This window comes from Lacerta agilis, chromosome 14 (assembly GCF_009819535.1).
Source record: "Lacerta agilis isolate rLacAgi1 chromosome 14, rLacAgi1.pri, whole genome shotgun sequence".
NCBI classification, from domain to species: domain Eukaryota; kingdom Metazoa; phylum Chordata; class Lepidosauria; order Squamata; family Lacertidae; genus Lacerta; species Lacerta agilis.
The window spans coordinates 5,128,008-5,155,927 of NC_046325.1; the positions used below are offsets into that span (position 1 = coordinate 5,128,008).

The window sequence follows — 27,920 nt, forward strand, 5'->3', positions numbered from 1 at the left end:
CCCTTTGTTATTTCTCTCACACCCATGAGGGCAGGGACATTTTTTATTTCGGACATACCAATGTTATAGATTTAATGTTAGCGCCCTGAGCCCAGCTTCGGCCGGGGAGGGCGGGATATAAATAAAAGTTGATTACTATTATTATTATTATTATTATTATTACATATACTGATGGGGTTGCAGAAACAAAACACTGAAGAAAAGAGGGGTGTGAAAAGGTGACTCATATGAAAATATCGAATGGGAAACCCTGCTTTTCAGCATGTATTTGGATTCTGTTAAGCACATTTTCTCGCCCAAAGTCTGCCTGGGCTCCCACTTGCCCTTTCCAAGACACGTACCCTGAAAAAAGAGGCCTCACCCATCACTGCAATATGGATGGAGTCGCTGCTCTGCGATCGCAATCTTGACTGCATAACAATGTAGTCACAGGAATACTTGCCGCTGTCTTGGGGAGACAGGCGCAGGGCATGTGTGAATGCCCCCCCAGAGGGCAGGTGCGTCTGGAAATATAGTGTCCATTGTTGACTGGAAAAGGTGACTCCGGACATGTTGTAGTGGTCAGGAGCAGAGCACGTGAGGTTTATCAGTTCGCCAGTTCTGTAGATGTCTTGTCTGGGGGACACAGAGAATCTGGGGGGAGGAGGGTAGCCTGAGAACAAAGGGGAGGAACACGGAAAAAGTTGGGGGGGGTGGATCAGGAAATACACATAGGAAACTGTCAGGTCCCATGGACGGACCTGTCAGATTTGATTTCACTGTGTTTCTCATTATTCCAGTTCTCTGCATTTCTACAGGGATTCACAGTGCGGTTTTTAAGAAACTTCGTGAAAACCCACCAGCATTTAAGTGTGCCACTACTGCGGCCCGTGTTTCGTTAGCCCCAAAATGGAAAGCGAGCGAGGCCCCAAACAAAGAAAAATGGCAAGTTAGGTTGCCAGAATACAGTGGTCCCTTGGTTCTCAAACGCCTTGGCACTCAAACAACCTGGAACCCAAACACTGAAGACCCGGAAGTAAATGTTCCGGTTTGCGAACTTTTCTCGGAAGCCGAATGTGCTCCGTTTTGAGTGCCACACTTCCGTTTTGAGTGTTACGCTGAGGTCTGTGTGGAACAAAGTCTTTGTGACTGTGTGGAATCCAGTTCAGCTACTGATTGATTGATTGATTGTGTGACTGCAGTACATTGTTTATTGCTTTCATTTTATGGATTGATGGTCTCGTTAGATAGTAAAATTCATGTTAAATTGCTGTCTTAGGGGTTGTTTTTAAAAGTCTGGAACGGATCAATCCATTCTGCAATACTTTCTATGGGAAAGCGCGCCTTGGTTTTGGAACGCTTTGGTTTTGGAACGGATTTCCAGAACGGATTAAGTTTGAGAACCAAGGTACCACTGTATGCACAACTTGCAGACTTAACATATAGAATAAGAGAACGAGAAGAACATAGGTTCAAAGAAGATCGGAAAACATTTATTGAATATATGAGAAATAACTGTGTACAGCTGAAAACGCTGGCAGCATTAAGATAAATTCAACAGTGTAAATAAGTTTTGGTGGAGGCAATAATGGAATACTGAATGGCCTAGGGTTTTTTTTTTTGTAAAATGTGCAGGGATTTCTGATATGTAAAATGAACCATGGTAAGAGAAGAAGGGAATTCATTGATATCTTAAGGATGTAAAATGAGTATTTTAAATTGCAAAACAGAAAATTTAATAAAATTATATAAATATATAGAAAATTCATCAGCATCTTAGTGCAATTTTCTCCCAAAAAAACCACACATTTTTGTCTGCCGTTTGGACTAAACTACCAATTTTGGCAAGCAATTTCTGCTGACGTCCTGCACTTTTGTCTCATAAGGCCGCAGCCTACCCAATCTGCAATCACTCAGCCAGCGATCAAAAGGTTACCAGACGTCCCCGTTTCCTGTGGACAGTCCCCGGATTTACAAATCAGTCCCCATACAAAATCCATTGAAGCTGAACAGTGTCCCCGGATTCATTGGGGGAAAAAATCTGGTAACCTTAGAGTAACCCATACTGTGAACAGCACAAACACTCTTCCTCGCAGCCAGGTATTCCACAGGTCAAGCAAACTGTTGCAGCACAAAGCACATACACTTGCTGGCTGGCAGTGCAGACCAGGCAAGGACCAAGATGGTGACAAGACAAGCCCTCCCTGTTTCTCTGTGGGTCTGAATTAGGGAACTTCTCATTGAAATTCAAGCAAAATTGAGTTTCTCCCTGGTTTTAGGCCATTGGTCCACCTTGCTCAGTGTTGTCTACATGGACTGGGGCCTTCTCCATCCCTACCTAAGAGTGTCTCTCCATCTATGAGTCAAAATGTTTCCATACGTCAGCGGCAAGACAGTCCCTGGGTTGAGGGTTACAGTCGAATAGAAAAGGGAACACAAGGAAGCTATTAGCTGAACTATGAAGACACTCCCATCTCTCAGGAGCCACACCAGCCACATTCTTCAAACCAGGCCAACACTATTGTGGTGTGTGTGGTTTCTGCAATCACTCAAAACGTAACCTCGACTTACTGCTGCGCTTCTGTCCTTTCTGTTGTTATAAGAATTCAAAGGTCTCAGATATAAAATAAACGTTCATCAATGTACAAGGCAAACACATGCATAAGGATATACAGGTGAAACTCGAAAAATTAGAATATCGTGGAAAAGTCTATTTATGTAAGCAATTGTTTTCATTAGCTACTGGAGTTTAATATATGAGATAGACTCAAGACATGAAAAGCAAGATATGTCAAACCTTTGTTTGTTATAATTGTGATGATTATGGCGTACAGCTGATGAAAACCCCCAAGCTGAAATTGTTAATTTGGGGTTCTCATCAGCTGTACGCCATAATCATTACAATTATAACAAATAAAGGCTTGACACATCTCGCTTTGCATGTCATGAGTCTATCTCATATATTAGTTTCACCTTTTAAGCTGAATTACTGAAAGAAACGAACCTTTCCACGATATTCTAATTTTTCGAGTTTCACCTGTAAACCACGTGTCTGAAATAGTACAGGAGAGCAATCCTGAAGCCATTTTGACTCTCCCAATGACCTCAAATATTCCTCCGCAGTAAGGGAGGCAAATGGGGAAAGACTTCCCATTGTCTTTTCGCTTACAAATCCTGTCTTAAAGGGCTCATAGGGTGAGCCTGTGAGCTGGATTCAGGAATCAAAATATTAACCATCACAAAAGAATGGCCAGGCTTCCCAGGTAATGCAATCAGTGACCATTATCAGGTATCCTGGCAGACAGGATTTCTGCTGTAGGCTGCCTCCTTTTGTGATGTATGTTTGATGCTTTGGGGTGGTGGTCTTGGGCTACAGGGTGGGCAATTTCAAAAGTCTATATAAGAGCTTGTTCTGGGTTCCTCTCCTCCCTCCTGAATGTGGTGAGTGGGGCACCCTGTTGCAACAGTATAATAAAGATCAGGCTTACTAGCCGCTTTGCTTCTCAATATCCTCTGGTTGGCCTCTGTAATTTTCTCCTACCAATAGGGCAGTGTTTTTCAACCTTTTTTGGGCAAGGGCACACTTGTTTTATGAAAAAAATCACGAGGCACACCACCATTAGAAAATGTTAAAAAAATTTAACTCTGTGCCTATATTGACTATATATAAAGTAATTCTCTTGAATAGGAATCAAATAAACACAATTTTTCCCACGGCACACCAGGCAACATCTTGCGGCACACTAGTGTGCCACGGAACAGTGGTTGAAAAACACTGCAATAGGGAACCCACTTAAGGACTCTATATGGGCTCTTGGATACCTCATAACGGAAAAGGAGCAGTTCCCTCCCACCCCCCCTTATAACACTATCTTTGAACAATGCCTAGAGAGAACTAGACGGGGGGGGTGTTGGTTCTGCTGAACTTCTTGGGGGCTTTCAATACCATCAACCATGGTATCCTTCTGGGCTGCCTTGCTGGGGTGGGACTTGGAGGCCCTGGTTTACAGTTGCTCTGTTCCTTCCTTCCTTCCTTCATGTCTTCCATGCTATTTAACATTTACATGAAACTGCTGGGAGAGGTTGTCCAGAGTTTGGGGGTTCGCTGTCACCAGTATGCTGATGACACCTGGTAGCCTACAGTGGAACCCCGGGTTACGCACGCGATCTGTTCCAGGTCGCTGTGCGTAACGCGGGCATGCGTATCCTGAACGCACAAGAAAAAAACCCAGAAAACCCGGAAGTAGCATGATTTGAGTGCTCCTGCGCATGCGCGAAGTGCGCAGAAGCATTCTGCGCATCTGGGGGCGAGCGCGGGTTGCGCGCACTCCGGAAACGCTTCCAGGTTGCGGATGTTCTTAACCCGAACGTATGCAACATGGAGCATGCACAACCCGGGGTATGACTGTGTGTGTGTGTGTATATATATATAATGAAAACAGCATACAAAAATGCATTATATTGGAGAAGATTCATCTGCAGAAATGTTATGTTGGGCAAAATTGCATAAGAAATGTGTATAACACAAGAAATTCGCACTTTAAAGCTGATGGATTTTCACGAGGACTTAAAAACATTGTGAAAACAAGGGGAATTTGAGATTGGTAAAATGAAAAAAACAAAAACAAAAAACAAACCTGACAATGGCAGATTGCCCCTCTCTCATACAACTTTAGGAGACATTTGGCAAGGAAATTAGATGTTTATGCTAACTATTTACTCTAATCTTTAAAAAAAGAGTAACCCAACCTTGGGCGGTTGGGTTTATCCACCACTGTATATAATTTTTGTAATGGGCCAGTTCTATCAAGTTTATGCATCAAAACGAAATTCCACTACCAGCCTTTCAAATAAAGGCCTCTTTGTGTGAAAAAAGACTTTTCCATCCACCTCCCCAACCCATTTTTCAGTTTTACTTCATTCCCACCCACACCGTCATTTCCGCCTCCCAGATTCTGGATTTACGGTAAATGTTCTTCTTGGTGTGGCAAGTTGGAAATTGTCATTTTGCAAGCAATTTTGGACTTAGTTATTTCACATTCAATTTCTGGATTATTCTTCCCCTTCTGTTTACAGACTTCTTATACAAGGATTTAAGAGTAGGAGTGGATGCAATTAGTGCATTATTTGCCTTAATTATACAGCAATAGAGACGAGCTTTTTAATCGGCCATTGAAATGGGGGGGGGAATCAGAGATAACACCCCCCCCCATCTGCCCCATAATTCATTCCATCCTATTTAAACTCATTCCACCATTCTCCAAGTTGACATTGCTAAGTACAGGATCTGTTTTGTTATTTTATTTTTCCTTTTCTTCACACACAGGGCGAATACCTTATCAAATTAAGATAGAATGTACAAATGTTTAAATTCAGCTGTCTCAAAGCACTTGCAATCTCTATTATATTTGCAGAAAAGCAGAGGGGAAATGCAAATATGAACCCCCCACCTTCTGACACCTTTTTCATACAGAATAAAGAAAGCTGGTTCTGAGCTTCAAATAATAATAACTTTAAAATTATATGCCAGTAACTTCTTTTAGTTTGCTCTGTGTTAATTTGAGTTAACGGGTTGTCTCCAATCTTAGTCACACGTGGAGAAGACCCACTGAAGGCAGTGGCCTGCAGCCTTGAATTTGCTGCTGCTATCGAGAGTCCCACCTTATTATTGCAAAGTTCCTTTCTCAGTTAGGAAGTTAGGAAGTTAGGAAGAGAGCAGAGAGAATTGTAGCAGATCCTTTACATCCCGGTCATCATCTGCTTGATTTACTTCCATCTGGACGTCGCTACAGGACTTCATATACAAAATCGGCCAGGCACAAGAATAGTTTTTCCCCCTTGTGCCATTAAATTGTTAAATTCGTAGTTGTATAGCTGAAGGGGAGGTAAAATATGGGTGGGGTTTCTTTGCTTCTTTGTATTGTAAGAGGAACACTGTCTGTATGTTTACATTGCAATGGAGCCGAAACAAATCCCAAGTATGTTGGAAAATGTACTTGGCCAATAATAAATTCTTCCTATTCCTATTCTCTGCTTTTAGCAACTGAGGAACAGGCACAAATCCAAAAGGGGAAGAACATGCTCTGGAAAGCTCCACCTGTTGATTTCGACCTGTTTCAGAGCTGCTAAATGAGCAAGAGTTGTCTCAAGTCATTTAAAAGCGTGATTCCTAACTGCACCACCCATCGAAGACGGGCTGAAATTGTCATAGCAGGAACCAAAAGTCAACGTTACCTGCACAGGCCGGTCCCCAGAGGTGGGTCAAGAGAGAGGCTGGCAGGAAAGAAGAGAAGAGAAAAGGCATGAGGAACTGGGGAGGGGAGATATCGATGGGAGTTTTCCATCTGAGAGAGAGAGAAGGGAGAGGTCTCAAACCTGTCACCAAAGTCACAGATGCCATGCTCGGTCGGTGTTTCTTGAAAGCCACCCAGCTGGTTCCTCAGCTCATCGCCGTCTTCCGCCCAAAAAGAGGTTGCAAAGTAGACATACCCAATTTTATTATTTCCCAACCCAAAAGACCAAGCCAGGAAATGTACGGGCAGGTACACACCCATGCAGCACTACCGACCCCGGCACACATCTCAGCTCGGTGGCCTCGGAGACAGCCTAGATGTTGTTTAACACTGCCAAGAGCCGCTAACCACATCCAGCCCCTTGTGGCATCGCCTCCCTCAGCCACAAAAACTTCTTCAGAATTGACAGCAGTGTGGGCCTTAAGGAAGCAAGTACATGCAGCTGACTTGAAAAATTGAAAACCAACTTTTCACCTGGCATCATGCTGAGACATTGTGTGTGTGTGTGTGTGTGTGTGTGTGTGTGTGTGTGTGTGTCTTGTACTAGGCCTTGTTAACAGAGATATGGAAAAAAATAAGGGTGGGTTGGCTTTTGCTGTCCAACTCCCCCAAGGTCCCTGATCAGTCAGAGATGAATGGGTGGAGACAGGATGCAGTGAAAGCAAAGCAGGTCTTCATTTTTCTGTTGTGACAGAGTTCCCTCCCCTCCTTGCAAGGAGGCAAGAGAGACCCCCAACCAGGGGCGTACCCAGGATCAAAACTAGGGGGGGCAAGCCATGGTCGGGTCCCCCCCCCCCCCCGGTTTCAGGAGCCAATTATAGCGAGGGAGAGCCGCTTTAGAATTAGGCTACTGTCCTCCCCTCCCTGGCCTGCGTGCTCAGCCCCCAGAGCGCAACAGGGTCCTAGCGCCTCCAGAGGGACGCTGGAGGCGTGAAGGCACCAAGCCCCTGCTCTGCCTCACTTACCTCCCCGCTCTCCCCTCCCCGGACTCTCCCCGGAGTCTGCTTCTAGGGGGGGCATTCAGGTAGGTAGCCATGTTGGTCTGATGCAGTCTCTCTCTCTCTCTCTCTCTCTCTATATATATATATATGTGTGTGTGTGTGTGTGTGTGTGTGTGTGTGTGTGTGTGTGTGTGTTAATTTTGAAAGCCATGAGGCAGGAGGGAAGGAAGTTGATAGGCTCTAAGGAGCCAAAGTGGTAAAGTGGATAATGATGATCTGAATATATAATATTAAATGGAAAATAAATTATATATATACTAGCTGTACCTGGCCACGCGTTACTGTGGCTCATTTGGTACTGGAAGGAGACCCCATTTTCGCCTAACTCCCCACAGCTTCTCCTGTTGAATTCCCGCCTGCCTCCTCTCCCAGCGGAGAGGTTCCATGGTCTTCCTCCCTCATAAACGGCTCTTCCATCCAAACTGCTGGCTCCGCCCCGCACGCACATGACTAATGAAATTACTGTGTGCTGCTTTTGCCCAAAATCAAGTTTTTACCTGTCATAGGTGTGACATTTATGTAATATTTTTACATAAAGACACTCCTGGATTGGAACCCAATGTTGTTTCAAAATTTCAAAGCCATCAGTCAAGGACTTTCTGAGATTTGAGATATTGAACAAATGAACATTCACATTTTTATTTATATAGAAGGTAGAGAGAGGGGGTCCCCAGTCTTGTCACTAAAGCCGCAAACAGGACTTCCGGAACAGATTAAGTTTGAGAACCAAGGTACCACCATATTAACAATGAACAGGGTTGATTGCAGTTCCCAGGCAGTCACCCTTCCAGGCCCTGGCCAGACTCAAACCTGTTTAGCTTCGCCAAGGTAGTAATCTTATTTGACTTCAGACCATACCCTGCTGAGGATCAATCCACCAATTGGCTAGCAATCTAGGACCCAACTTGTCCAGAAACCTCCACAATCGTCTTCAATTTCTTCTTCTGTTGTTAGATGGAAAGAGAATCTTACTATACAACAGACCCTCCTCTTCAACCTGCTGGAGCTCATTCTCCATCACTGGTCCTGAGGAAGTTGCAGCAGAGCAAAAGGGGATGACGGCATAGGTGGTACCTGAGCCCTGTGAAAACAGAAGAAACTCAAATGTGCCATTGCTCACCAGTTAAACCAGAAAGGGCCCGTTGAGAATGAAGCTTTTCTCCCACTTTTTAAAGCTTGTTTACAAATGCAAAGGGATTCCGTGTTAAATATATAAATGTGAATAAAATGTAATCTTTACATAGTTCTTGGCCTATGTTAAGGACTTAAAGAAGACAGGAACGCATTGCTAGTTTGTTTAGAGCAATGCGTTACTTTGTATTTGTCGATGTTTTATTTTGTAACTAGTTTAAGACAGTTTTGCAGTAAAACATTCTTGTGGTAAAGCTTATTTGTTCCTACTCTGCACAAGGTCCAGATCAGGGAATTTCACTCAAATAACAAACATTCAGCTCTCAGGAAATGTCTTCAAGGAACCCAGGGCATTGCATTTATTTGATATGGCGGGCCAAACAATGGCCAGCACCTTCTGATAATCAAGAACTGCCCTGCTAAGTCAGCTCAAGGGCTGATCTAGCTCAGTTTTGTATATTTTGCTTAACACCAGGTTACAGTCTGTATATTCATATCCAATTACTCATAACCTTGAATGAGCAGTGAGTGTGCACTGGCAAATATCCCCTTACAACAGGCATAGGCAAACTCCGGCCCATCAGATGTTTTGGGACTACAAATCCCATCATCCCTAGCTAACAGGACCAGTGGTCAGGGACCAATGCCCCCTGGGAAGGTCACAAGCAACTATGAAGAGGACAAACTTATATCTTGTCTTTGGACACAGAACTGCCAGTTGGTTCCCAATGTTAATAACTTACCCCTTACCTGACTGAGTGTTGTCTGGGGCTCCAGTGTTCCAAGATCACCTGGTCCCCCCTCCTCCTGTTCTTCTAGATTAGATTTCCCCCAACATTTCACTGCTTCCAAAGAAAGAGAGCATAAGAGTGAAAATGTATATGTAATATTGCTACCCCTGCTGGCCGTTGCCTTGCAAACTCACATCCATCCAGACCAGATCACCAGACAGCCTCTGCAAATCTCGTTCCCTCTCCCTCTCCCTCCCCCTCCCTCTCACTCTCCCTCTCCCCCCCCTCTCTCTCTCCATCAAAACAAGATTATCCACATTTACTTTCCAGGAACAGGTCCACGCTTAAAATCTCTGTGTCCAAGTCTGTGTGTTTTTGTTCCAGAGCTTTCCCTGTGAAAACTTGCTCTTTAGCACTCAATCGGAACAAACACCCATTTGAGTTTTCTGCAGGTAGCCCATTTGCTCTGATTGAGATTTAAAGTTACAGGTAGGTAGCCGTGTTGGTCTGCCATAGTCAAAACAAAATAAAAAATAAAAACATTCCTTCCAGTAGCACCTTAGAGACCAACTAAGTTTGTTCTTGGTATGAGCTTTCATGTGCATGCACACTTCATGCACATGAAAGCTCATGCCAAGAACAAACTTAGTTGGTCTCTAAGGTGCTACTGGAAGGAATTGTTTTATTTTTTATTTTGTTATGAGATTTAAAGAGCAGATTTCTGCAGTGAAAGCTCTGGGGCAAAGGGAGGGGGGGAAAGGGCTTAGACACAGAACTTTTAAGCACAGACCAGTGTCCAGAAAGAGCAGGACAGAGAGTGGGGAAGTGGGGAAAAGCCCCCAATAACAATTTCAGGATATGAAATGCAAAGCGACCCCCCCCCCCCCCAATCGCTTACCACCAGTCTTTTTCCATCTGCAGTAAAAAGCGAGTGAAATCACCAGGATCACAAATGGGACAGCCAAACATGCATAGAGCACTGATGGACCTGGTGATGGAGGGGGACCTGAGAAAAGGAAATCAGAAAGGATACGGGTTTTTTTAAAAAAAAAACCAGTCTTGTTCTTGAAGGCCCAAGTCAGGTAGGAAATATCACTTTCAGCAAATCATTAAGTTCTGAAAAGTCCTTTAAAATATCCCTCGCAGAAACAATATAAGCACAACCTCAGATTCTCAATGCTTGACCAAATGAGAAGGGTCTCTTGGACAGTAACCGGGGTCAGACTTTTCCACTCTGTCCCCCTATGAATTTTTCACATTTCCTGTTGACTGAGAGAGTAAAGTGCAGGAAATCTGCTCTGTTCACCACTCTAGGCAAAAGATTCACTGCTGGCATCAGAAAAAAGGAAGGGGTTCTGGTAAGACTCATCCACAAAGGAGTACAAAAGCTTAAAGCAAATACAGTGGTACCTCGGGTTAAGAACTTAATTCGTTTTGGAGGTCCGTTCGTAACCTGAGGTAACACTTTAGCTAATGGGGCCTCCCACTGCCACCATGCGCGATTTCTGTTCTCATCCTGAAGCAAAGTTCTTAACCCGAGGTACTATTTCTGGGTTAGCGGAGTCTGTAACCTGAAGCGTCTATAACCCGAGGTACCACTGTAATAGACTGTGGTCTACTTGGTTTTTAACAGGAAGTCATATAACTGGGTCAAACAGCTGTATGAGAGTCATGGGTCTGAGATTAGTATCCTGATTTGTCGATTGCCAGTCCTGTGGTCTGTGTTTCCTGATTTATTTATTTTTTGATGCATCTAGAATGAGCCAGAGAACAATCTTCCCCCGTCCCACCCCCAAAACTGGAGCTTGTGACCGGGCCTACAATATTGGTGGTGATTCTCAAATTCCCCCTGCAGTCACCACCTTTTGTTCACTCATTCATATATTTATGGAAAATCCAGATGGAGTTGTTGCCAAATTGTTATATCTCAGTGGTTTTTTTAAAAGATGATTTTAAAAATAACGGGGGGAAATGCAGAACTTGCTCACCTTCCATTATTACAGAGATGATGTTGCTGCGTGGAGACCGGATTTCCTTCTCTTCTAATCTGATGGAATATGCACAGCTGTAGTTCCCGGCCGTATCTTCACCAACGCGCAAAGCTTTATGGGGAATCGCCAACTCTTTACGGGGAAGCTCCTCAGATGTCTGACCTTGTAGCTCCTTGTAAAAGGTGTACCCTGCCGCTTCCCGCCCATCAGGAACTGAGCAGTGCAAAGTAATCTGTTCTCCATGGGTGTAAACAGGATTCAGGGGGTTCAGGGAAAGGGTGGCAGGGAGTGGGAAATCTGGGGTTGGAAGGAAGGGGGAAAACAAACCAGTCAGCTGGGGGGAATAAATGGATGAAATGCTCTGCAATATAACCCCCGTCATGAAGCTTCAATATGCTGATGACAACGTAGTGTGTGCACACTCAGAGGATGACCTCCAAACCATCCTACACATCTTTGCAGAAGCTTACGAAAAGCTCAACATCCAAAAAACCAAAGTGCTGCACCAAAAAGCACAAAATAACCCCTCTGCAGCGCCACAAATCTAACTCAATGGTGTAACGTTGGAAAATGTCAATCACTTTTCCTGCCTGGGCAGTTGTTAGGGCGCCAACAAGTTGGCATGCTAAGTGCAGCAGTCAGTCAGATAAGCCAAGGTCGAACAGTCCGGGTCAGAAGCCAGCTGCAGTCAGATATCAGTATGGGGTCAGGAGAAGCCGAAGTCAGAACAGTCCAAGTCAGGAACCAGCCAAGTCAGTCAGGGAAAAGCCAGGAGCCAGGAACAAGCCAGGAGTCAGGGACAGAATGAGCGAGAGCAACCACGCAATCAGCATATCAGTTGCAGGTGCTAGTGAAGAGAGCAGCTAGCCTTTCTTAAGTAGCTGGCCTGCAACCACGTCTCTTATGAGTTGCAGCTGCCTCTAATTGTTCCCTGCGTCTCTCAGCTCTACGCTCTACAGCTGAGAAGGGAGGAGGGGAAGGGCCCTGCCTGTTTCTCTCCTCACAAGGGCCTGATTCTGGCTCGACTTCCTCCTCCTCCTGTTCTGGTCTTTCCCCCTCTCCATCTGACTCTTCCTCTTCCGAGGAGTGCCGCCACCAGTCTTCTCCAGGTACGAACTCCTCCATTTCCCCAGGTTCTTCCGTGGGTGCAGCCTCACCAGGGGGGGCTTGCCACCACTCCTCCTCATCTGGCTCAACCCTGACAGCAGTTATCTTTCCACAAGAGCTGACATTGATGCCGAAATCCAGCATTGCCTGAGCTCTGCAAGTGTGGCTTTCTCCCGATTGAAGTGCAGAGTGTTTGAGGACCGGGACATTCGCAGGGAAACCAAAATGCTTGTTTACAAAGCTATTGTACTACCAACCTTGTTGTACGCTTGTGAAACATGGACCACTTATAAACAACAACTCCGTCTCCAACTTCTCGAAAGAGTCCATCAATGGTATCTCCGAAAAAAAATTACATATCACTTGAGAAGACAGGCAAACTAATGCCAGTGTACTGAAAGAAGCAAAGATCACCAGTGTCGAAGCAATGATTCTTCAACATCAGCTTCATTGGACTGGTCATGTTGTGCAGATGCCTGATTATCGTTTTCCAAAGCAACTACGCTATTCCAAACTTTAAAAGGGGAAGCGCAATGCTGGTGGTCAACAAAAGAGGTTTAAAGGCTCTCTCAGGGAAAATCTTTTAAAATGTAGTATGTTGTTGTTCAGTCGTTCAGTCGTGTCCGACTCTTCGTGACCCCATGGACCAGAGTACGCCAGGCACGCCTATCCTTCACTGCCTCTCGCAGTTTGGCCAAACTCATGTTAGTAGCTTCAAGAACACTGTCCAACCATCTCATCCTCTGTCGTCCCCTTCTCCTTGTGCCCTCCATCTTTCCCAACATCAGGGTCTTTTCTAGGGATTCTTCTCTTCTCATGAGGTGGCCAAAGTACTGGAGCCTCAACTTCAGGATCTGTCCTTCTAGTGAGTACTCAGGGCTGATTTCTTTGAGAATGGATAGGTTTGATCTTCTTGCAGTCCACGGGACTCTCAAGAGTCTCCTCCAGCACCATAATTCAAAAGCATCAATTCTACGGCGATCAGCCTTCTTTATGGTCCAGCTCTCACTTCCGTACATTACTACTGGGAAAACCATAGCTTTAACTATACGGACCTTTGTCGGCAAGGTGATGTCTTTGCTTTTTAAGATGCTGTCTAGGTTTGTCATTGCTTTTCTCCCAAGAAGCAGGCGTCTTCTGATTTCGTGACTGCTGTCACCATCTGCAGTGATCATGGAACCCAAGAAAGTGAAATCTCTCACTGCCTCCATTTCTTCCCCTTCTATTTGCCAGGAGGTGATGGGACCAGTGGCCATGATCTTAGTTTTTTTGATGTTGAGCTTCAGACCATATTTTGCGCTCTCTTCTTTCACCCTCATTAAAAGGTTCTTCAATTCTTCCTCACTTTCTGCCATCAAGGTAGTATCATCAGCATATCTGAGGTTGTTGATATTTTTTCCGGCAATCTTAATTCCGGTTGGGGATTCATCCAGTCCAGCCTTTCGCATGATGTATTCTGCATATAAGTTAAATAAGCAGGGAGACAATATACAGCCTTGTCGTACTCCTTTCCCAATTTTGAACCAATCAGTTGTTCCATATCCAGTTCTAACTGTAGCTTCTTGTCCCACATAGAGATTTCTCAGGAGGCAAATGAGGTGATCCGGCACTCCCATTTCTTTAAGAACTTGCCATAGTTTGCTGTGGTCGACAGTAGTATAAACACCGACAATTGGGAAGCACTGGCCTGCGAGCGCTCCACTTGGAGAACAGCCTTTACCAAAGGTGTCATGGGCTTTGAAGACACTCGAACTCAGGACAAAAGGGAGAAATGTGCTAAGAGGAAGGCACGTTTGGCAAACCCTTACCATGATCAACTCCCATCCAGAAACCTATGTCCCCAACTGTGGAAGAAGACGAAGAAGACGAAGACGAAGACGAAGAAGAAGAAGAAGAAGAGGAGGAGGAGGAGGAGGAGTTTGGATTTGATATCCCGCTTTATCACTACCCGAAGGAGTCTCAAAGCGGCTAACATTCTCCTTTCCCTTCCTCCCCCACAACAAACACTCTGTGAGGTGAGTGGGGCTGAGAGACTTCAGAGAAGTGTGACTAGCCCAAGGTCACCCAGCAGCTGCATGTGGAGGAGCGGAGACGCGAACCCGGTTCACCAGATTACGAGTCTACCACTCTTAACCACTACACCACACTGGAAGGACGTGGTGGATCCAGAATTGGCTTCCACAGTCACTTGCGGACTCACTGTTAAAACCGTGTTTCTGGAAGACAATCTTACTCAGCTATGAGTGATCTCCAAAGAAAGAAGAAGAAGGATGAAATGCCCTGTTATCGTAGAAATAAAAGTCATCCAAAAGCAATTTCATGTATGGAAGCCTTGATAAACTGGTCAAAGTGTGGGACAATCAGCCTCATATAATCAACATGCTTAACTCTAATTAATGCATGAAGGGGTTAAGACCATAGAGTAAGCTGTCCTGCCAGGCTTAGCTAGGTCACTCCCCCTCACCTTAGGAGGAAAGCCTTTTTTCTTCCCATTCCACCATGTGAACCGTACCAGTAAGGAGGTCTAAGCTAGATGCTCCAGGCATAGACAACATGGCTTAAGCAAGCTATATTTCTGCTTCTATACAAATAATTTCGAAACTTTCTCCACTTTGAAATCTAAGTCTTACGGCCTGTGTTTTCTGACTGCTGTATGGAAAAGCTCATGAACCTGACCTTCAAAGAGTTTGTAAGTAAACCATTTTTAACTTGCCATGTGTGTGGCCTCTTTCTATGCTAAGCAAAATGGGTAACTTTGGAAGCATCTTAGAAAGGGAGCCTATATTTCCATGCTTTACTTTGCTACATATTTTGTGGTTTTAAATCTCTGCCAGGGCTCTCTCACCAAAGAGTATTTGCCCTAAACCTGGATCTAGGCATCCAGGGAATTCTCCTTTTGTTTTAGCTGGTATTTTTTCCTTCAACCCAAATACAAAAAAAAAAAAACCAACACAAAATTTACATTTAGAATTGTTTACATGCCACAGAAACCCCACATTTCATAGAGGAGAACTGAACACGGCATCTGGGATGCCAAACTCCCAGCTTTCTCCAGGTGTGACTCCCTGAGCTGCTAGGAAGCTACGACATTCTGGTTCTTGTCCTTTTCACACTTTCATCACATCCAGATGGGGCTGCCCTTTGGCATTGCGGAGAGAGTAATTCATTCACAAGAAGAAAGTTTCTTACCAGCAACAGAGAGCACAACCTGGTTGCTCTTTGCAGACTCTCTTCCTTCCCTGTTTTTCCTCCAGTAAGAACACACAAAACTTTCCCTTGGCTCCAGATGCATTGTGGAGACTTCCAAGATACTGCGGTTTATTATTCTATACTTGGACCACTGACCACGTCTGGTGGCTTTAAAGAAATAGAACCACTCTCCCTTATGCCCTTCTGGTCGGTGGCATTTAAACTGGACTTTCTCTCCTCTGACAAAGGTGGCGTTTGGAGGAGGAGAAGTGGTCAGCCTGGGCGCTGGTGGAGGTGGAACCGTCTGAAAACCTGAGGAAGGAAAGGAGAGGCCAATTCACATCTTTCCCTCCTCGTCAATGTTTTTCATTGACCTCTTTCTTTCTTTTTAATTTTATTTACTTTATTACATCTATACAAAAGAAAAAAAGAACATTGAATAAAAAACAAATTATAACCAAAGAATAACAATGTTAAAAGATTACATGTTGAATTCTTCCTAAAAAACCACAAAATGCATTCAATTAATGCCTTCCTATATTCCCAATAATTCAGTTGTAAATAATACAAAGCAAAACATAACATCCAATTCCATATTCATATAAATCAGTTCTACTAACCTTTAGTAATATTTCTTTCTTCCTTTCTTCTGTCCATACTTGTCCATTTCTACTATCTGTTACTTCCCCTTCCCTTACGGCATCCACTTGTCTTCATCCCAGGTTGTCAGTCTATCTCTTCTAGTTTACTACTTTGGTACTCGTGTGTAATCCTTCTATTTTATTTTCTTCTATTTTCCTTTCTAACTTTAGCTCACAATACAGAGTGCTTAGAAATGGAGCCAGCATTTCACAGTGGGGCATTGCTTTTTCAGGTAGTCTCCAAATTTCCCCCAATCTTGTTGGAATTTTTGGTCACTACTTCCTCTAATTTTATCAGTTAATTTAATTATCTCATTGACCTCTTTCTGCTCCTGAACTCTAAACCCCAAATATTTGCTGCCGAGCACCAGACCTAGCTGTGTGCGGTTTTTAGTTCTCTGGTATCAGAGGGAAGCAGAGAAGTATTCTGGGTCAGAATCCTGCACAAGGCATTGTCAGTGATAGGATATTTGGAGCCTGGGTAGGAAAGTGGGTTTGGGGGAGATCCTTGATATGAGGATCTTCAGCCACATCCTGGTTTAATCTGTTGACCCTCATTTCCCCCTGTTGTCCATTGTCTGTGTTCACTCTATACAATAGACTTGTAGGGAGCCTGGAAATACCTGCCTTTTAGAAAGGACAAGTTAAGGTGCTTACAATGTAACAGTGCCTTGCTGAAATTTCACAGAGCATTTATATCTGCCCCATCCCATAAATGCAGATTTTCCCCCTCCTCAAACCACGCATCCACTTGTCATGGTTTGCTGTTGGACACATTTTGCTCTCTAAAACATGTGCAGAGACACAAGTCGATTCTCCTCTCCTCCCCTCTCTGCAAGGAAGCAAGACTCATTCTTTGACGGGCAGTCATGCCATTACTTTAATTCTTTTGTGTCGTCAGATCACTACCCTTGGTCTTTGTAATAATAATCATCATAATAATTTATTATTGATATCCTGCCCATCTGGCTGAGCAGATACCACAGCCACTCTGAGCAGCTCCCAGCAGAATATTAAAAACACAATAAAACATCAAACATTAAAAAGCTTCCCTAAACAGGGCTGCCTTCAGATGTCTTCTAAAAGTCAGATAGTTGTTTATTTCCTTGACATCTGGTGGGAGGGCGTTCCACAGGGCAGGCGCCCCCACCAAGAAGGCCCTCTGCCTGGTTCCCTGTAACCTCACTTCTCGCAGAGAGGGAACTGCCAGAAGGCCCTCGGAGCTGGATCTCAGTGTCCGGGCTGGACGATGGGGGTGGAGACGCTCCTTCAGGTATACTGGGCCTTTAGGGGTTTCAAGGTCAGCACCAACACTTTGAATTGTGCTCGGAAACATACTAGGAGCCAATGTAGGTCTTTCAGGACCGGTGTAATATGGTCTCAGCAGCCACTCCCAGTCCCCAGTCTAGCTGCCGCATTCTGGATTAGTTGTAGTTTCCGGGTCACCTTCAAAGGTAGCCCCACCTAGAGCACATTGCAGTTGTCCAAACGGGAGATAAGCAGAGCATGCACCACTCTGGCAAGACAGTCTGCAGGCAGGGAGGGTCTCATCCTGCGTACCAGATGGAGCTGGTAGACAGCTGCCCTGGACACAGAACTGACCTGCGCCTCCATGGACAGCTGTGAGTCCAAAATGACTCCCAGGCTGCGCACCTGGTCCTTCAGGGGCACAGGTACCCCATTCAGGACCAGGGAGTCCTCCACAACTGGCCACCTCCTGTCCCCCCCAAAACAGTAGTTTTCACCATTCTGGTTAATTCTACTGAATCTGATTTTCACCTAGGAAAAGACAAGTGAGGGCGTGTGCTCTCTCTTCCTGCCTTGAGGTGCGGGGATTTCCGGTATAGGGAAAGAAGTAACCGGAAATGATGGCACCTGTGGCACTCACTCAAGAATCCAAATGTGCCCATGTGACTTTCAAAAGTTAGTGACGCCAGGCTACAAGGATGAATTAATTTTCTTCTTACCTCCAATGGGCACCATCCAGGAAAGAACTGAGAATGAGACTGAAATAAAAAAGGAAAGAGACTGAGGTTGATGACAATATATTCCAAATAAAATCTCAGATGCCAATAAAAGGTGGCCAAAGCAGATGGGCCCAAGACTTTGGATATACAACAGAATTAGAGAAATGGTGAAAAAATTGGAAATACAATATCAAATTTACAGCCTGCTATTTAATTAAAGAAAACTTTTTTAAAATGATGTATAGGTGGTACCTCACCCCATCAAAATAGGCGAAAATGAACAAAACGAAAAGAAAAAACTAGTAGTAAGTGCTGGAGATGTAACCATAAGGATGGGAATCTATTCCACATGTGGTGGACGTGTCCCAGAATAAAATTATTCTGGGACATGATATACGATGAACTAAAAAAGATGTTAAGATACACTTTTACTTAAAAAAAAAATCCTGAGTTATTCTTATTAGGTTTATTCACAACAGACACCCCAAAGACAACAAAAGAGTTTTTTTGTCATGACGCACGCACACGCTGCAACACCCCGCCCCCGGGGGATGCCGGGCGAGGGCTTTGGAAGCCTCTGCGGACTGCAGAGAGTCCCGAAGCCGCTGCTGTAGCACAAAGGGGTGCCAGGCTGCAGCTTCGGGAATCTCTGCAGCCCGCAGAGACTCCCGAAGCCGCCGCCCGGGCCCCCTCGGGGGAGTCACCCCTCTTTGATGTCACCCCTCTTCGCTGGCCCGCCCCTCTCCTTGCCCCGGCTCCGCAAGCCAGCCAGCGGTGCGAAAAGCCGCTGGAGGGCGGGGACTATTTTCCGCGCTGCCAGGGCAGAGCCGCAGGGGTGGCCAGCGAGGGGGGGTGACACCCCGACTCGCTGGCGGCCCCTGCGGCTCCACCCCGGCAGTGCCGAAAATAGCCTAAAAATAATTTTTTTTAAAAAAAGTAAAAAAAAAACCCAGTGGGCGGGGCCACCACCCAATGTGTCACCCCCAGCAGGGGCGCTGCCCAGGGCCCCCCGCCCCCTCCGCCCCCCCTACGACGCCCCTGCCTGTTAGCTAGGGATGGTGGGAGTGGTAGTCCAAAAACATGTGCATATCTGAGGAAGTGTGCATGCACACGAAAGCTCATATCAAGAACAAACTTAGTTGGTCTCTAAGGTGCTACTGGAAGGAATTTTTTGATTTTTGATTTTATATTTTGTTTTTAATAATAATAATGTTATTTATACCCTGCCCATCTGGCTCTCCGGGTTCTGGGATGCTTTCTAATGACAACGCATCAGCCAGGTGTTGTTCTGACTCTCCCCTGATTTCCCAGCTTTCCCCCTCATCTGCCTCTGAGCTTCTACCTCCCTCAAGCCCCTGTTGTAAATCAGTATTGCCTTCCTCTTCCTCATCCCTGGAAGGGTCGTGGTAGGGAGGCGGTCTCCACCATTCCTCCACCGCCCAGTCCCTGACACATTACCTATTTGGGTGTAAAAATACCAAAGTCGTTAACAAATCTGGAAAAACTTACTTATCCTCTCACAGAGAGATAAAAGATATAAAAATGAAATTGACAGATTGGACCAAACTCCCCTTATTGTGGTTAGATAGAATTGCTACAGTCCAAAGGAATGCCTTGTTATTTGTCCCACCCAATGTTTTAGTCAAAAGGGGGGGGAATCCTACAATATAGGAAATGGAAAGAAAAAGGCCTATTTCACATCTAGGATTTTTTCATTGGGCCAATTCCTTTCACTGGCCCTCAGAGAGTGTAGAACCTGGGGGACCTACAATATAATTGGCTTCAGATACACCAAACGTTCTCCGAATGCAATCCAACAGGTCAAGAAGCCACTCACTCAATTCAAGGACCTTCTTTTAAATTAAACATTCACAACAAAGAGGGTAATTTCCTAAATGTGGGGGGGGGGGGATTAAGGTCACAAGTGAGGGACCTGGAGACCTTAAAATAAATTGGGGAGATGCACTTAGATGAAGAAATTGACTCAGGTAAATGGATTTAAAAAAAACAAAAAAACAAATCAATTCAGATTCCTCTAGAGTATACTGCTGGTATTTGTCTCCCTACACCCATGTCAAAAACTCCTCTTTGCTGGATATGGGGAGACAGGAACATAATTACATATGTGGTGGGACTGTCTCAATATTAAACCATTCTGGAGGGGGGGGGAATCTTTGGAGAAGCTGGTGAAATAACATCCCAAGATATCCTGATGCAACCTCAGATTGTTCTACTTTCCCGTTTTTAATTAGGAATGTCATTATGAAGTTTATGAGGAACTACTTTCATTTATATTACAACTGCGAGATTGGCCATCGCGATGTTTTGGACAACTTGTGCTGCTGCTATGTGTGAAATTTGGCAGCAACAGCTTTGGTTTCTAGCACTAGTGGAAAGTTTGACTGCAAAGGAGAATGAACACATCAACAACAGTGGGACGAACAACTTTGATGTGGAATGGAACATTTTAATTTTGTATACAGCTACAAAAGAACGCAGCTATCAACCGCCAGATGCACAATCAAGCATCATGGCAAGATAGCTTGAGATAACTAAAATATTGAAAACTCTGCAGCATATTATCACTAGAAATAGACTTTCCTTAAACAGATTTCACCCCAAACAGGGCTGGGAGTTCTTTGTTGTTCATTGTACCTGTTTTGTTGAAACCCTATTGTTTGTTTGTTTGTTTGTTTGTTTGTTTGTTTCTATACCACTTTATATTTTTAAGAAAAATCTCAAATCAGTTTACAGAATATTAAAACATCAATAAAACAATCTGAAGAAAGTCAAATATAGAGTACGCAGCCAAAGCAACATAATTAACAGAAAACTAAAATATTCTCTTAAAGATTTCAAAACAAAACATTACAAAGGAGGTCAACTACAGAATACATATTTAACACAAACAAAGCTAACAAAAAAATCTTAAACATTAAAAAAAAACAACCCACAACATTGCTAAGTGAAGTCAAATATAAAACGCACATTTAAAACAGCACAATTAACAAGAGAATAAAATATTATCGTAAGCAGGACACGGCTGTTTGGCAGGCACAAAAAGATGGGGCAAAAGAATCCAATAGTTAAGGTTTGTTGTCAGGCATAGCAGCTAGCTAATTTTAAGAACTAGCACTTTTAACAACCGCCGCATAATGTTCATTCCACGCTGGCAAGGAATCAACCCTTCCATGCAGCAGCTGCTAAACTCTGGAACTCTGTTATGCAAGATTATTTAGCTTCTTTTCAACACCTGCTAAACCCCTTTTTGTTTAGGCAAGCCCGCCCAGACATATAACTTTGCTGTAGAAATCTGGAGTTCTTGGTAATACCCAGAAGTCAAAAATTATTTTTTTTTTATCAGAATTTATTGACATTTTCACAAAATAACACAAACCCAACCCACACCTACAAATATCAAAACAAATACAAATACACATAATGTCAGGATTCTTCTTCTTATCTGTATACCTTATTAAAAAAAAAAAATTTCTAGTTCCAAATCTTGACGTTTGACTTCCACCGCCAATACACCTTCGGTTTTAAAACAATACACTATTTCCTTAATAACTTTTCTCTATGAAAATTTAACTTTACTTAAAAAAGAAAAAACACCTTTATCTTATTCTTTGCATTATAACCTAAAACTTAACCAAATATTCTTACAGCTAAACTTATTTCTTCTATCATTTATCATGCTGCTTTTAACTTAAACTCAATATCTCCTTACTTATTTAACATAGACTTGTAATTAACAAACTTCACACTCCGATTTCGGATACCATGGCAGACCATCTATATTAGATCCCTTCCAATCGGGATTCAGGCCTCACCATGGGACTGAAACCGCCTTGGTCGCGCTGGTCGATGATCTCCGGCGGGCTAGGGACAAAGGTGAGAGCTGTTTCCTAGTTCTGCTGGATCTCTCAGCGGCCTTTGACACCATCGACCATAACATCCTTCTGGACCGGCTAGAGGGGTTGGGAGCTGGAGGCACTGTTATACAGTGGTTCCGCTCCTTCCTCCTGGGCCGTGTTCAGAAAGTGGTGGTGGGGGATGAGTGTTCAGACCCCTGGGCTCTCACTTGTGGGGTGCCTCAGGGTTCTGTCCTCTCCCCCATGCTTTTTAATATCTATATGAAGCCGCTGGGAGAGATCATCAGGGGGTTTGGGCTGGGTGTTCATCAGTATGCGGATGATACCCAGCTCTACCTCTCTTTCAAATCAGAACCAGTGAAGGCCGTGAAGGTCCTGTGTGAGTGCCTGGAGGCGGTTGGAGGATGGATGGCGGCTAACAGATTGAGGTTGAATCCTGACAAGACAGAAGTACTGTTCTTGGGGGACAGGAGGAGGGCAGGTGTGGAGGATTCCCTGGTCCTGAATGGGGTAACTGTGCCCCTGAAGGACCAGGTGCGCAGCCTGGGAGTCATTTTGGACTCACAGCTGTCCATGGAAGCGCAGGTTAATTCTGTATCCAGGGCAGCTGTCTACCAGCTCCACCTGGTACGCAGGCTGAGACCCTACCTGCCCGCGGACTGTCTCACCAAAGTGGTGCATGCTCTGGTTATCTCCCGCTTGGACTACTGCAATGCGCTCTATGTGGGGCTGCCTTTGAAGGTGACCCGGAAACTGCAATTAATCCAAAATGCGGCAGCTAGACTGGTGACTGGGAGTGGCCGCCGAGACCACATAACACCGGTCCTGAGAGATCTGCATTGGCTCCCAGTACGTTTCCGAGCACAATTCAAAGTGTTGGTGCTGACCTTTAAAGCCCTAAACGGCCTCGGTCCTGTATACCTGAAGGAGCGTCTCCACCCCCATCATTCAGCCCGGACACTGAGATCCAGCGCCGAGGGCCTTCTGTCTGTTCCCTCACTGCGAGAAGCAAAACTACAGGGAACCAGGCAGAGGGCCTTCTCGGTAGTGGCGCCCACCCTGTGGAACGCCCTCCCATCACAGGTCAGGGAAATAAACAACTACCTGACATTCAGAAAAAACCTGAAGGCAGCCCTTTTTAGGGAAGTTTTTAATGTTTGATATTGTTGTATTTGGTTTCTGTTGGAAGCCGCCCAGAGTGGCTGGGGAAATCCAGCCAGATGGGCGGGGTACAAATAATAAATATTATTATTATTATTATTATTATACATTAATTAGTTCAACCCACTCCCCTTCTGTCCATTATCTTCTCCTGTCCTTCACCAGAACCAGATCTCCAATTATATTCTTCTAAATATCCACAGATCCAGGTTGCAACCACAACAAACCCTGCATCGAGCTCCAAGATGTTCGTCCTCTCCATTCTGAGTTTCTCCGTGCCTTTGTGCCATGCTTCTTCTTCTTGTAGAAATCTTAATTCTATGTCCCTCGACCCCGAGCTGCCACCTCGGAGTCTGGATATTAAAAATCTTTCCGTTCCAGGGCTACTGCCACCCCCTGAAATCGGTCCCTGTTCCATTCGGATTTGCTCAGCCATCTCCAACCATCGTTCCAACACATCTTCCAACTCTTTGCAGAAGTCTGTTTCCATTGAATAAAACTTTCGAAAAGCCTCCTCTGTGGAAAACAAATTCTTTCCATTTATAATCGCACTCAAGGCTCTTAGTTTTCGATCAAGCAGTTCCAGTTGAAAGACAGTAAGTTTTTCCTCCTCCTCCCAATCCTTCAATGCCAACGTAAGCGCAAAGTCCAACATCTTCGGGGGGGAGGTGGGTATCAAGTTACGTTTCCTGTCTTTTCCTTCCTTTGTCTCAATTTTTTCCTACGCAAGTCCAAATCGCCGCCATTTCTTCCGATCCCGGAGTATAAAGACCAAAACTTCAAATGGAGATATTTTTTCCTCCGTTAACCCCCAAAAGGAGATCTCAACAGACTCAGTTCTCAAATTCCAAATGCTTTCTATTGATTGTTGTAGCAGCAGTCACTTAAAGAGTTAATTTCTTTCACCACCCGAAGGCTGCCTTTCTTCTTAATCCCAGAGCTTTCCCGGAATACAAAGAGTCAGTTAATTACTCACAGCTTCTGGTTTCTTAGCAACTCCTTAATGACAGGTAGAACAGAGACGCTCATCACGGACTTTGCCGCCGCATGTAAACATCCCGGTTGGGGCATTTCCCCTAAAGCCCGGCTCCGTGGTCCCTTCACCCCCACTCCCCCTTTACAGGGGGAGCGGGGGAAGGGTTCGGAGCGCAACGGGCACAGCCGGGGAGCCCAGGGCACGGGACGCTCTTCCCGTGCCCCCACCGAAGCCCCGCTATGCGGCTGCAGGGCTCCTAACCCCCGGAATGAACTGGGTGCTTCGCAGCCGAAGCAACCCAGGACCGTCCATAATGGCGCCAGCCGCCGGAAGTGCAGAAGTCAAAAATTAAAGAATTCAAGGCCTTTTTTCACTAATTCTTCCTCAGCTGGAATGTTAAGAAATCCTACGTTAGAAATAAAACTTACAGGGCCTTGTCCTGGAATTTATTTCGACTGGAATTTGCTTCTATATTAATAAAACTGTTTGAAGACTTTAAAATTGATCTCCTGCCTGGCCAGAGTTCTTGGATTCTTTAATTTTTGACTTCCAGACATATAACTTTGGCATGTATTTTCACAAATAATTTTATTTGATTAGGTATAGGTTTGGTTGTTTTTTTTCCAAACTACCGGCTATATTTGAAATTTTGATAAACAGAACCTTAACGTCACACCCAAACGTCCCTGTAACACTGTATTTGCTTTGCAGCGTTTAAATGCTGACTGAGTTTATCCGTATTTTTAATTTACATTTTATGCTGTTTTGTGTAAACTGCTTAAGAGGCTTCGGTGGCCAAGCAGTGTATAAATCCTGTTAAATAAATAAATATTAAGAGTAGCATTGAAGAGGGCAAAAATGAAAAGGGAGTGCATGTGGTCTATGAAAGCGAATGAAGCAGCATTTCTAGTCAACCTACTCTGTGCAGTTACAATTTGGCACTTCATCTCCTCACGTGTAACACAGCTAGAAGGTTGAGGAGGGACAAAGGAATATGGGCAACATTTTAAGGATCGGTCCCTGTCTGCATCTTCCGCAGCTGAAAAGCAAACAGAAATCCAGGAAGGGAAGGTTACTGAGCTGCAGAAAGATTCACCCTTCCCATTTTTGCCTGTTATCCAAGGGCTATTTAAAGAAGAGCTGCAGCAAATAATAATTTTAAAACCAATACCCTCTCTTGGTTGTACTCAGAGGCGTAGGAAAGTCAGGTGGTACCCGGTGCGGAAAATTTCTTGTCCCCCCCCCCATTGATCCCCCCTCCCTGCAAAAATGGTTTTACATCATTTCATATTTCCTTACAAAGGAATAATAACAAGTAATAATAATAATAAACTTTTATTTATATCCCGCCCTCCCCGGCCGAAGTCGGGCTCAGGGTGGCTAACATCAGATATATAACATTGGTATAAAATCAAACAATAATTAAATTGCCTCCTAAAAACACCTCACAATTAAATAAAAGTCTAATTAGATGGCTTTCCACAGGGTTAGGGTTGGGAACAGTAAGTGCTCCACTGAACTGAAATTTCAGCCTTCACGACATAGGAAAACAGCCAAGTAAACAGCTATTTTGGTGGAAGAGGGTCAAGATATTAACCGATATGCATGAAATTTCATATATAGCTATATAATCCCTAGTATAGTAAGATAAGACCTTTGGAGCAGGCATTTAAAAAAAAAAGTTTTTTAATGAACCGCCCTAGTAGGGCAGTAATTGTTCCTTGATAATTTGTCACCCCCTCCATTATGGAACCTGGGGGCGGCCTTCCCCCTACGGCCCCCCCTTGCTGGTTGTACTCCAGAGGAGGCCGGTCAAATCCACTTTGTCAAGGACAGAAGCCAAGCTGATTTGCACAAGCTGATCGTGGGAGAAAGATCTGGAGAGAAACTAGAGGAAGAAAATACAGGGAAGAAACGCAGTGACAAATGGTGGACATGAGAAAATACGGACATTGGAATTCAGTTTTGAGTTGGGCAGAAAGAGAAAAGTGAGGTCCCAAACCTGTCACTAAAGCAGCAAACTCCATCCTCCGTCAGCTTCCCTTGAGTCAGTGTGGTGTAGTAGTTAAGAGCGGCAGACTTGTAATCTGGTGAACCGGGTTCGCGTCTCCGCTCCTCCACATGCAGCTGCTGGGTGACCTTGGGCTAGTCACACTTCTCTGAAGTCTCTCAGCCCCGCTCACCTCACAGAGTGTTTGTTGTGGGGGAGGAAGGGAAAGGCGAATGTTAGCTGCTTTGAGACTCCTTTGGGTAGTGATAAAGCGGGATATCAAATCCAAACTCTTCCCTTCTTCTTCTTCTTCTTCTTCTTCTTCTTCTTCTTCTTCTTCTTCTTCTTCTTCACCACTGTCCTGCCTCCTCTCCCCCAAACTAGGGTGAACTGCCCCTCACTGACTTTACCGCTTCTCTGTATGACTCAAAAGAGAAAAGTAGGGATGATGTCATCGTCACCACCTTCTCCCACCCCAGGCATTGCAGCCGTACCCCCAGCCAGGCATGCAGCTCAGCTCAGGGGCCTTGGCAACACCAAAGGCTTTATTATAATGTTATATAGGGCAGCCCACCACATCCGTCCTGGCTGTGCTTTTGCCTGGCCTCTCTTGCAAGCAAAGAGCTTGAAGAACCTATGTAGCAGCAACACGGGGCTTAGAAGTGAGAAAGCGGAAGGAGGCAGCAGTTGCCGGCAGCAAACTCAAGTAGAGAAAGCAGGGGCACACGGATTTAAAAGAGTCCCGTTGGATCCAGCCGGGGAGTTCATCTCGTCCAGTATCCTGCTCTTGCTGAGGCCAACCAGATATCCCTGTGGGAAACCCAGAAGCTGACATTGTCACACACGGGGGGTCTTATTCTCATTCAAGTTGTTGCATTGGGCAAAAGGCCATTCTTCTGAGCTACGCCAATAAAACTCAGAGACTAGAGGAGCTAGGAGTCCATTTTGTTTTCTTTATTGCAAAGCAATAAGGGTTACAGTGGAAATCGTTTCGCAAAGACTGCAACCCCGCCCAAAGGTCTGGGCAGGAGTATTTATCTTTGTGTGATTGACGTATTCGCTGTACTACTTTCCCTGTAGGGAAGGTCTCATGCCAAATCATCTGTTCCTTAAAGCAGCAGTTTACCATAATTCTCTATTAGAAGCATATTAAATGATTTATTGGGGTTCACATTATCATATTCATTGTGGCCCCTTTGGGCCGCTGCTACAAAGTGGCCATGAGTAGAAGCCCCCTCCGGACTCAACAAGGAAGGAAGAGGCTGGTCGGGTGAGGCAACCTTGCAAAGGGATGTCTGGCACTGGGCACTGTCCTGGCATGCATGCCCCTGCTCCCGTTCCCTATTTTATTGTGTTATTAAATATATTTTAATGAAGCCTGTTCCCTGTTTCAAGCTGAAGTGTGTGTCTGCTAGGAGCAAAACCAAGCTTGCAAAATGAGCAAAAGGCAGTGAGAAGGAGGGGGGAGCTCTTTTGTGACTGGCAGGTCTAACTTCTAATGAGATGGAGTGATATCGACAGGACCCTCCAATCACAGCGCTGGGGAGGAGGGATGTTGAACTCATGTGTCATATTCTGCTTCTCGGCTCTGTGCCGTGTACATGGATGGCACTGTAGAAATAAATAATAGCAGTAATAATAATAATAATAATAATAATAATAATAATAATAATGGTAATAATAATAACACACTCGAACAACTTCCAATCAAAGACAAAAGGTAGGCCCTAAAATATACACCTCAATTGTCAAAAGCAAGGCAAAGAAGGTGTGTCTTTAGCATATACCAGAAGCTGCATATTGAAGGCCTCAGATGCACTTCCGGGGGGGGGGGACTGCCACATGGCTATGCTTACTGTCCAAGATTTGGGGTAGTTGGAGAGTCTTT

General features: G+C 44.7%; 1 protein-coding gene across 1 annotated transcript in view; it reads right to left on the bottom strand.

The window, feature by feature from the left end:
- Nucleotides 1-26,083, bottom strand: part of LOC117058880 (Fc receptor-like protein 5) — a 31,965-nt gene extending 5,882 nt beyond the window's left edge. Inside the window, exons 1-10 of the mRNA XM_033170293.1 lie at nucleotides 26,045-26,083; nucleotides 18,031-18,069; nucleotides 15,405-15,734; nucleotides 15,254-15,310; nucleotides 13,393-13,395; nucleotides 11,124-11,423; nucleotides 9,155-9,246; nucleotides 8,246-8,354; nucleotides 6,214-6,252; nucleotides 362-652 (exon numbers count right to left, since the gene is read on the bottom strand). Coding sequence (XP_033026184.1) covers nucleotides 362-652; nucleotides 6,214-6,252; nucleotides 8,246-8,354; nucleotides 9,155-9,246; nucleotides 11,124-11,423; nucleotides 13,393-13,395; nucleotides 15,254-15,310; nucleotides 15,405-15,734; nucleotides 18,031-18,069; nucleotides 26,045-26,069 — 1,285 coding nt within the window. The 5' untranslated portion in view covers nucleotides 26,070-26,083. The remainder of the gene's footprint in view (nucleotides 1-361; nucleotides 653-6,213; nucleotides 6,253-8,245; nucleotides 8,355-9,154; nucleotides 9,247-11,123; nucleotides 11,424-13,392; nucleotides 13,396-15,253; nucleotides 15,311-15,404; nucleotides 15,735-18,030; nucleotides 18,070-26,044) is intronic.
- Nucleotides 26,084-27,920: the final 1,837 nt, after the last annotated feature.